Raw genomic sequence first — 10104 nt, forward strand, 5'->3', positions numbered from 1 at the left:
CCCCCCCCCCCAAGTTATGTTTATTTAGATGGACCTTTATTGCATTACATCGTTAAATAAGGTAGAATTTCTGCTTTTACACTGAACAAAATAGTAAACTTTTAAATAGGACATAAAATCCGCTGAACGGAACATTCGATGGTGGCGGGAGAAAGTAAAAACTCACAAAGGCGACAGCACAAGGGAATGCACTGCGTGTGACTCAGCCAATCAAAACGTGCAGCCTGCGGAAAAGGGGGCGGGACACGGGGAACGGTCAAAGACATGTGGCCCAAGTACGCACAGGTGGCGGCGGCGAAACGAGCGGCTCACGTTAAATGTCATGCGCTTGCTGCTTTTCGATCCTGGTTTTCAAGTGCTCCTTGTAGGCAAGGATGTCGCGTTTCCACTTGGTGATGGTCTGCTTCTCGCACACCCAGATCTCCTGGGCAACCTGCGACAGCAAGAGCACTGCTTGTTAAAACAACAAACATTTATATGATAACTAAAAAAAATTACATGTATATTTTTTAAATACAGCAATAAATGTAATTTCATTGCTTCTCTGCCTCAAGCAACCTTTGAAGCGCCGCAAATGTGCTTTAGCGCCACCTCAAGGACGGGAAGCGCACTGGCAGGCGGCACGCACCTGCTGGATGAGCCTGAAGTCGTGGCTGACGAGCATGACTCCGCCGTCAAAGTCGTTGACGGCGTCGGCCAGCGCGTCGATGGTCTCGATGTCCAGGTGGTTGGTGGGCTCATCCAGGAAGAGCATGTGGGGGTTCTGCCAGGCCAGCCAGGCAAAGCACACGCGGCACTTCTGCCCATCCGACAGGTTGCGGATGGGGCTCACCTGAGGGGGACACACGTGGGGTTCAGTCGGCTCGTTTGTGGCGCATCGCCAGCGTCCTTATTCGCACCTGCTGCTTCCCCGTCAGTCCGTAGCGGCCGATGATCTTCCTCATCTCCTCTTTTTCCTTGATCTCGGGGAAACATTTCATCATGTACTCCAGGGGCGACAGGTCCAGTTCCAGCTGCTCTGTCAGGTGCTACGGCAACGGCAAAAACAAAAGCTTGTGGAACAACAAAGACAAAAGCGCACGCTGAGTCTTGCCGGCTTTTTCCTACCTGGTGATACCTGCCGATCTTGACGTGAGAATGTTTGCGGATCATGCCGTCTGTGGGTAGCAACTGCAACAGAAAACATGCAACCTTTCACTCATTGGGCATTCCTCCCGAGCAAAAAATTAAAATCTGGTCTATTCTAAAACTATGAGATAGGCGCAGACCTAAAACTTAAATAACACAAATTCAGTTTTAAGTTTCTTTAGGAAATGGGAAAAATTGAACCAGCAGAAGAAGTGTCATTTGAATTTCTCCAAAAAATCTTGTTTGTTTCGAGATTAGCAAATGCTCCACCTGTTTACCAAGAATGCAAATATTTTTTTTTTAAGTAAATGAAAAATAAAGCCAGCAGAAGAATCTTTTGGGGAAAAAAAAAAAAAAAAAAAAAAAGATTTTTAATGTTCACATCCAATGTGACCAGACGTAATCTCTAATAAAAAAAAAATGTATACACTGGATATTTTTTTAAATATTAAAAAAGGTACCTGTACAAAGCATTTATTTATTTTAAATAATCATTTATCCCTTTTCCCCCCCAAGACATTGATGTAAATGTGACCATGCTTAAAAAAAAACATTTGTAATAACACATTTTGTCCCCCAACAATTTCATTTTTAAGTAAAAAAAATTAAAATTAAGGTCAGCAAAAATGGTGAGCGGGCGACCTTACCTCTCCCATGAGCAGCTTGAGCAGGGTGGACTTGCCAGCACCGTTGGGCCCCACCAGCGCCACGCGGGTGTCCAAGTCGATACCGAACTCCAGGTTCTTGTATATGTGCGGCTGCGCGACCAGCGGAAAACAAAAAAAGTGTGAGAGAGTGGCCCAACGACAAGGCGGCGGCGAGCTCGAAGCGCGACCTCACCGTGTTGTCGCTGTACTTGAAGCTCACGTTCTGAACCATGATAACAGGAGGAGGGATCTTCCCACAGGGAGGAAAATAAAATGACAGCGTCTGAGGAAAGAAAAACAAAAACAAAAAAAGTCTCCGTCATGAGTCAAGCCAAACGTCGTGAACATAAATTCAAAAGTGCATCAAATGAACGCTTCAATGAAAACGTTTTCAAGGGCGGGGCTCATTGTGTTGCATCGCTACCTTGTCATTGACCACTTTTTCAGTCAGGCCCGAGGCCACCATCTTCTGCAGCGTCTTCTCTTTACTCTGCGCCTGCCGGGCCAGCTTGGCAGAGCCGTGACCGAAGCGGGCGATGTAGTCCTGAGGAAGTACCAATTTTAGTCATATGACAAAAAAAAAAATTCTGTGACTTTTGAAAAGCCGATGAGCACCTTCATGTGTGCAATCTGGTCCTGCTCCCAGTTGAAGCGTTTCATCTGGTTCTCCTCCAGCTCCTCTCTGGTTTTCACATACTGGTCGTAGTTACCCTGAAAAAAAAAAAATCTCTTTCCACCAACTTTCACTATTTCCAACAAAGACACTGAGTGTGCGATGAACTCACCGTGTAGTACTTGAGTCTCCTCTGATGCAGATGGATGATGTTGGTGCACACGCCATTGAGGAAGTCTTGCGAGTGAGAGATGAGCACCAGGATGCGTTTGAAGCTGACCGAGGCAGAGAGAGAGAGATCGTCATTCAGTTGCACGGGGCCGGCTTGCTAAACGGTTGGCGCGCAACTTACGATTTGAGTTCCTCCTCCAGCCACACGCACGCGTCCAGGTCCAAGTGGTTGGTGGGCTCGTCCAGCAGCAACATGAACGGTTTAATGAAGAGCGCTCTGCAACGCACACAAAATGGAGCCGCGTTTTGAGTACATTGACTTCCATTTACAGTGCAAAGTTGTAAAAATTGATGCAGCAGTCAACTCTGGGAAAAGAAAATTGTGTGACTTTGCATAAATTCTAAAATGGTGGCGAGCTGCTGCCCTAGTTGAGGTGTTTGTTAGTCGAGCTTTCGAATGTGACGTCACGTTGTGTGTTGACCTGGCGAGGGCGACGCGCATCCTCCATCCTCCGCTGAAGTCCTTCAGCTTCTTCTGCTGCATGGCGGCACTGAAGCCCAAACCGTGGAGGATCCGCGAGGCTCGCACCTCCGCTTTGTCGGCATCCAGCTCCTCCAGGCGCTCGTACAGCTCCATCAGCTTCTCGCACTCGGCTGAGGGGAGACGCAGAAGGACAAAGTCAAGAAAAAAACGCCCCTTTTGTGCTTTGCGTCGATGACGACATACAGTCTTCGTGCGCCAGCCGCTCGGCCTCCTTCTCCAGCATGATCCTCTGCTCGTCCACTTCCATCACGCAATGCAGTGCCGTTTTCTCACTGGGCGCCATCTCCCTGGTCAAGTGGTAGATATCGATGTGTTCCGGAATGGGGATTTCGCGGTGCCCGATGGCCGACAACAACATGGACTTCCCTGGAAGACCACAGCAAGAAAGCATGGCTGGATTTTACTGGCGCTGTTTGGGAAAGATAACTAAAATTTGAGAAATTAAGAAAACACTTTAAAATTCCGCCCGACAGTGAGCAATTAAAAAAAAATGGAATAGGTGGCTCGCGGACCAGGAATCGGTGAGGTTTCGTTGCGGTCGTGGTGGTGGGTGAAAGCGCAGCCGCCCCTCACCTGTGCCGTTGAGGCCAATCAGGCCGTAGCGCCGGCCCGAGTTGAGCTCCAGGCTGGTATCCACCAGCAGCTCCTGGCCGTGGAAAGTGAGCGACAGGCTGCTGATGTGCACGTCCGTGCTGTTGGGGTGCGAGGCCAGCACGCCCGTCACCGCACGCGCGACGGTCTTGGCCAGCTCAAACTCATCCAGCTCCTTGGTCAGACTTTCCACACCTGCGTGACAAAGCGTCTGCACGGTTTAACAGCGCAGGTACGCTTCGCCAAAGCCCGGTCGGTGACTTTCCTACCGTTGCTGACGGCTCCGTTGGGTTGGTCTTCCACTCGGTCGCCCTCGCCGTTTAGCTCATCTGGCTTTTTGGTACGCAGCCGGGCCTTGGCGGCCTCCTTCTTCTTGGCCGCCTTCTTTTTGGCTAAATCGGAAGGCATGGCTGTGCTGCTTTGCTGTGGGGTGGTCTGTCAAAAACAGCAAACGTATCACAATTCGCGAAAGAAAGAAAATGTTCACAGCTCAAATGTCGATCTTTGCGTTACAAGTCACAACTAATCACAGGATAATGACATCTACATCACTGAAATCGTCTTTAAGTAATCAACCTGATAATGTAGGTCTCATGTAAAAATCAGTTCATCTTTGGAATTTCACAACCATCCTTGTTGTCAAGCAAACGTCACCACGTCGTCATTTGGAAGCTTTTAGGCTCTAAACGATGAAAACACGTCATCAAGTTGATGACGTAAAGGAAAGGGCTGATTTGAAAAAGGCTTTCGTCAAAATAAAACCAAAAACCGAGGCTCCATGTCCCACCTGCTCGCACGTTGTTCTCTGGATGCTAGCCGGTTAGCTTAGCGTCACGCGGCTAACGGTTACCGGCGCCTCAACAAGAGGGAAATTACCCGCGCGGGTTTGCTCGAGGAATGCGAGATGATGCTGTGACGTTGTCACTCGGACGAAGACGTCATCCATAATGAGCCTTAGCTTTGGCTCCGAAGCTAAACTAAGCTAGGCTAAGCTAAGCTAGCCGCCATAGAAAGGCCTAAAGCAGCGTGATGACGCAAGCCGCGCGAACCGGCTCCAAACGGGCAGAATTGGGCGCTTTTCGCTCTTGTTACGACCACTTTGACTCAAAGGACATTGTTTCCCGTCGGCTTTGTGATCGGTGGTTGTTCGGCGACTGCCAGCGGCGTTTCCTTACCTTTTTTACGGTTTCGAGGGCTGAGGAGCACACGGACGTCGCGTGTGCACTTTGCCGGCTGGAAGAAGCCGCTATTCAGACCGCCAGACACACCAAATATGGTCAGAGGGGGCGGGGCCCAATAAATGTCGCCGCCTCTTTCTTGCGGGACTGCGGTCAAATGGTCGAAGAAAAAAAAAAAGGACCATTAAAATTAAATATTGGGAAATACTGAGAAATAACACTGCCTCGTGACTACATTATAGTGTTGTGATATTTATAAATATAAATATGATGCATTTAAACGACGACGTTCCGTGGCTCGCCAAGCCGGCCAGTGAGCGACAATGCTTGGTGAGAGATGAGGAGGAGCACCGAGGAAGTGGCTGGAAGTCTTGAGCGTGGCAGCTAAACAAAAAAAAGGAAGGAAGTGAAAAGGGCGAAGAGACATGGATGAGCCATCTTGACGCCGCTTACCGACGCCCTCGGATGGGGTTTTTATTGAGTTGGAGGAGGAAGAAGAAAAAAAAGAAGCAGCGAGACTTTTATTTGGACAGCTAGCGATGCTGCTAGCGCGCTAGCCTGTCTGGTTGACGCGCGCTCATTTTTTCCGCTGCAACGCTCGCTTGATTTGGCTATTTGATGGGTCTTTTTTTATTTGTCCAACGACTTGACGACCCAATGGATTGACGCGTTCGTGTGAAATGGTGGCGGGGGACGACAAATGAAGCTGAGCTGAGGTAAGCTGAGGTCGTGCATGGTTATCCCTTGCAACCGCTTGTATGAGTGTTATAAACTGCGACTGTGGCACGAATGCGTGTCGATGTTAATCATCTTAAGCGCGTTTTGTGGTGAGCCAAATTCGGTTGCAAAATGGAGCGATTGTTCGTGCTCACTGGCTTCACTGTATCTCGTTTCATCTAGAATACGAGGTGCGCCTGGATTTTTTTTCATCTCTGCTGAATCGGAAGAAGAAAAAAAATGCGTCTTTCGTCCTTGCTGGCCGTGTTCCGGCCCGCCCTACCGCTGATCCTCGGGCTGTCCCTGGGCTGCAGCCTGAGCCTGCTGATGGTGTCGTGGACGCAGGGGGACGCGGATGACGTCTGCGGGGACGAGCTGGCCAACGGTGCGACTCTTCACCTGGCCAGGGGCGACGCTCAGGGGGACGCCAGAGACGATGCGAGAGGAGGAGAGGGCGGCGAGGACGACTTCCAGCCGCGCATCGTCCCCTATCACAAGGACCCGAACCAGCAGCACAAGAAAGTCCTGAGGTAGGCCCATCATGTCCTTTTTGACACCAGCAGATGCACGCTGGCATCACTTGACGTCACGCTGCGATGACGTCATGTCAGGGAGCACTGACATGATGCAGGGCTGCTAGAGGTGAGCACGTCTGGCTCGCACTTGGCATGGTTGTGGTTCGAATCCCAACCGCAGCCTTCTTGTGTGCCTTTACTTTGGCTCCCGTCCACATTCCTGCAACTAATCATGACTATAAAAATCTGTTGATTACTTTTTCAATTGTGTATCCATATGCATTTTTTACTGCATTGATCTATTGAAAAAAAATATAATTTAAAGAAAATGAAATGATTTAAAAAAAAAAAAAACCCAAGTGATGGCCCGAGTTGATCTTGTTCCTGGCCTCCTGCAGGACCCGCTACATCCACACAGAGCTGAGCATCCGCGAGCGCCTCCTGGTGGGCGTGCTGACGTCGCGTGCCACCCTCAACACGCTGGCAGTGGCGGTGAACCGCACGGTGGCGCACCACTTCCCGCGCACCTTCTTCTTCACTGGCCTGCGCAGCGCCAAGACGCCGCACGGCATGGCGGTGGTGGCGCACGGCGACGACCGACCCGTGTGGCTCATGTACGAGACGGTGCGCCACCTGCACCGGCAGCACGGCGCAGACTACGATTGGTTCCTGCTGGCCCAGGACGACACGTACATGCAGGCGCAGCGGCTGAGCGGGCTGGTGGGCCACCTGAGCGCCGGTCAGGACCTCTACATGGGCCGCGCTGAGGAGTTCATCGGCGGCGAGGAGAAGGCGCGCTACTGCCACGGCGGCTACGGCTACCTGCTGTCGCGCAGCTTGCTGGCACGCCTGCAGCCGCACCTGGACGCCTGCCGCAACGACATTCTCAGCGTCAGGCCCGACGAGTGGCTGGGCCGCTGCATTATCGACTACCTGGGGCTCAGCTGCGTCGAGGTCCACCAGGTGACCGTTACGTTGCCGCTCGGATGGATGATCGCGAGACAGATCACATCCGTATTTCATAGGCGATGTCGGAATTCTAAAAATTGTAAAAGATGACTGCTGTTCCCGTCAGCTGACCGGAGCAGAAAAGTGAACTTTTGGCTCGTGTGTCGGCAGGAGATGACCTATCGCTACTTCGAGCTGGGCAAGAACGCCGACCCGGAGCGTGAGGACGGTGCTGCGTTCAAGCACGCCTTCACCGTGCATCCCGTGTCGGAGCCCAACCTCATGTACCGACTGCACAAGCGCTTCAGCCAGATCCAGCTGGACTGGTCCTACGCGCAGATCCAGGAGCTGCAGGTTGGATTCTGTCACAATTGACATAAGCGACTTATATCTTTTTAACACGTCCAATAAGCGGCCGTTGAGAGCGTCCCACTAAGTCAACGACTCTTTGCGCAGACGCAGATCAGCAACCTGAGCGAGCTGACGCCGGAGGGGGCGGCGGGCGCCACGTGGCCGGTGGGCATCAACGCACCGTTCAAGCCGCGCACGCGCTTCGAGGTGCTCAACTGGGAATACTTCACGGAGGAGCACATCCACACCTGCGCCGACGGCTCGCCCAAGTGCGAGCTGCGTGGCGCCGACCGCGCCGACGTGGCCGGCGTGCTGGAGGCGGCGCTGGAGCGGCTCAACGCGCGCTACCAGCCGCGGTTGCGCTTCCTCAAGCGTCGCCTGCTCAACGGCTACCGCCGCTTCGACCCCACACGCGGCATGGAGTACGTCCTGGACCTGGCGCTGGAGGCCTACACGCAGAAGGGCCGCAGCCGGGTCATCGCCAAGCGGGTGCGGCTACTGCGCCCGCTCAGCGCCGTGGAGATCATCCCCATGCCCTACGTGACGGAGGCTACGCGAGTGCAGCTCATCCTGCCCGTCACGGCGCAGGATCGCCAGCAGGTGGCGGCCTTCCTGGACACGTACGCCGCCAATGCGCTGGACACGCGGGACAACGCCCTCCTCACCGTGCTCTTCGTCTACGACCCCTTCGAGGCGCAGCGCGTCAGCCGCGAGGACGTGTTCGCCGGCGCCAAGGCGGCCATCGGCGAGGCCGAGAAGCGCTACCGCGACGTCAAGATCCCGTGGATCAGCGTCAAGACGGAGGTGCCGTCGCAGGTCAAGCTGATGGACGTCATCTCCAAGAAGCACCCGGTGGACACGCTCTTCTTCCTGGCCAGCGTGTGGACCGAGGTCAATGGCGACTTCCTCAACCGCTGCCGCATGAACGCCATCAGCCGCTGGCAGGTCTTCTTCCCGGTGCACTTCCAGGAGTTCAGCCCAGCCGTGGTAGCGCGGCCCTCCTCCTCCGCCGCCTCGACCGATCCGCTCCGGGACGGCCACTTCGACCGACGTGTCTTCGACGAGACCTGCTTCTACAACGCAGACTATATGAGCACGCGCGCCAAGATGGCAGCTGAGGCGCTGGACAATGAGGAGCTACTGGAGAGCATGGACGTGTACGACGTCTTTGTGCGATACTCGGGCCTGCACGTCTTCCGGGCAGTGGAGCCGGCGCTGGTGCAGAAGTACGCGGCGCGCCAGTGCAACCCGCGCTTCAGCGAGGACATCTACCACAGGTGCGTGCTCAGCAATCTGGAGGGACTCGGCTCGCGTGCGCACCTGGCCGCCGCGCTCTTCCAGCACGAGCAGGCCAACAGCACTTAGGCCGCCGCCACGTGCACCAATCCTCCATTTTGCCGCCGACTCATTACCTGCTTCTTTTCACACTTCCAGCCAGGTTGAGGTAGGGGGGGGGGTACTTTACCATGGAAAATAATTTATCTAGATTTTGAAGTACAACATTTGTGCTGTCATTACCTGGTTGATTTTAAAATGACAATTTTTCTTTTTGTTGCTAATTTGAAACAATTTGGATGAAAGTCTGGCATCAAGTTGCTCCCTTTTCAAAATAAAAGCAGGAAAATGTTTCCAAATTTCTTTTCAAGTGTCGCACTTGGAGCATAAAAAGTGTCACTCCAATTAGGTCTGCTGCTTGAAATAAAGTGTGAATCAATAATAATAATTTTTAAAAAATCTAGCGAGTGCTCTGCACTCGTGGCTGGTCGTTCCTCGCCAGGTTGGCGTCCGGTCGAATTGCTCAAACAAAGCTGAATGGCTCACTTGACTGCAAACTGCGTGAAAGGGACTTTTTTCTTTTTTTTTTGCGGGAGTAAGCCGCGCCACAATGCAAAGATTGTGCCCGTGAGAAGCGCTCCAGCGCCACCTGGTGTCCGTCTTGACTTTCGACACGTGAACGCGTTACGACTGGGCGCCCCCGCCTTCTTTTTTTTTTTTTATGGCGGCAATGCTCAAGAGTTTTTATTGCACTGACAGAACGTGATAATTTCCCTACACCGACTCACGTCACAATAGGCGTGACGCAACAATGACGTCACATCTGTGGTCAAATCAGCTCATTGATCCGAGCCGACTACCGCTCGTGAGAACCTATTAGAATCCAGGAATGATTGTTGAACAACCCCCCTGCCCCACTAATAGAGCGTAAACACAAGCAGGGGCGTAGCCAGAAAAATTTCAGTGGGGTGGCCACGGTGAGAGAACTTCTCTTCTCGCTGGCCATTGGCGCACAACCCCCACTGGAACTGAGAAGTCATTGTTTTTCATAGCATCCACAGTCAAGCTTTCATAAAACCGGATGCACACGTGTCCAAATACACCTCGCTCAACACTCATCACGCTCATAAGACAGCAAAATCTCACCCAAGCAAAAAGCAACATTTTGCTCAGCTTCATTTACTCGCTAATGCAATTTTTTTTGCCGGTGCATGCTAGCTCACAGTCTACTTCTATCTCACGCACTCATTTACAAGCTAACAGCTCATCTGCGTGATCAATTGTCAACGACAGCCGTCACTATTGCGCAAGCCTGATAACGATCCGGATCATTTGACTCAGCAGGGACAGATGGAAAAAATGCAGCCGAGGTGCCCTCGAGGACTGCAGCATTCAGATCAATTGTGGCCGAGTACCAAGTGTATAA

The 10104-nt window shown here is 52.4% G+C and overlaps 3 protein-coding genes across 3 annotated transcripts in view; 2 read left to right on the forward strand and 1 right to left on the reverse strand.

The window, feature by feature from the left end:
* LOC148318571 (cullin-1) overlaps window positions 1-10104 on the forward strand; it is a 114686-nt gene that overhangs the window by 16545 nt on the left and 88037 nt on the right. The gene's annotated exons all lie outside the window — the stretch shown is intronic.
* On the reverse strand, window positions 5-5033 carry LOC148318573 (ATP-binding cassette sub-family F member 2). Its single transcript, XM_088283216.1, has 16 exons — window positions 4871-5033; window positions 3964-4131; window positions 3677-3889; window positions 3287-3469; window positions 3042-3213; window positions 2741-2836; window positions 2561-2663; window positions 2391-2486; window positions 2200-2319; window positions 1969-2058; window positions 1776-1886; window positions 1108-1170; window positions 900-1028; window positions 629-832; window positions 313-433; window positions 5-224 (listed from the first exon to the last, which is right to left on the reverse strand). Exons 2-15 carry the CDS (start codon window positions 4100-4102, stop codon window positions 314-316), a joined length of 1839 nt encoding a protein of 612 aa, XP_088139342.1. The 5' UTR covers window positions 4103-4131; window positions 4871-5033; the 3' UTR covers window positions 5-224; window position 313.
* Window positions 5031-9037, forward strand: chpf2 (chondroitin polymerizing factor 2). Its single transcript, XM_088283215.1, has 5 exons — window positions 5031-5588; window positions 5773-6119; window positions 6503-7067; window positions 7224-7406; window positions 7509-9037. Exons 2-5 carry the CDS (start codon window positions 5830-5832, stop codon window positions 8766-8768), a joined length of 2298 nt encoding a protein of 765 aa, XP_088139341.1. The 5' UTR covers window positions 5031-5588; window positions 5773-5829; the 3' UTR covers window positions 8769-9037.

The sequence above is a fragment of the Idiotropiscis lumnitzeri genome, chromosome 19 (genome assembly GCF_059441095.1).
Source record: "Idiotropiscis lumnitzeri isolate Australia: NSW breed Sydney's pygmy pipehorse chromosome 19, RoL_Ilum_1.0, whole genome shotgun sequence".
In the NCBI taxonomy this organism is placed as follows: domain Eukaryota; kingdom Metazoa; phylum Chordata; class Actinopteri; order Syngnathiformes; family Syngnathidae; genus Idiotropiscis; species Idiotropiscis lumnitzeri.

Bases quoted from the DNA above. Each gene is read 5' to 3' on its own strand.
- LOC148318573 (XM_088283216.1), bottom strand. From the start codon at position 4,102: ATGCCTTCCGATTTAGCCAAAAAGAAGGCGGCCAAGAAGAAGGAGGCC. The intron at 3,890-3,963 runs GTAGGAAAGTCA...TTTGTCACGCAG, and splicing joins CAACGGAGCCGTCAGCAACG to GTGTGGAAAGTCTGACCAAG. The intron at 2,664-2,740 runs GTAAGTTGCGCG...TGCCTCGGTCAG, and splicing joins CTGGAGGAGGAACTCAAATC to CTTCAAACGCATCCTGGTGC.
- chpf2 (XM_088283215.1), top strand. From the start codon at position 5,830: ATGCGTCTTTCGTCCTTGCTGGCCGTGTTCCGGCCCGCCCTACCGCTG. The intron at 6,120-6,502 runs GTAGGCCCATCA...GGCCTCCTGCAG, and splicing joins CAGCACAAGAAAGTCCTGAG to GACCCGCTACATCCACACAG. The intron at 7,068-7,223 runs GTGACCGTTACG...GTGTGTCGGCAG, and splicing joins GCTGCGTCGAGGTCCACCAG to GAGATGACCTATCGCTACTT.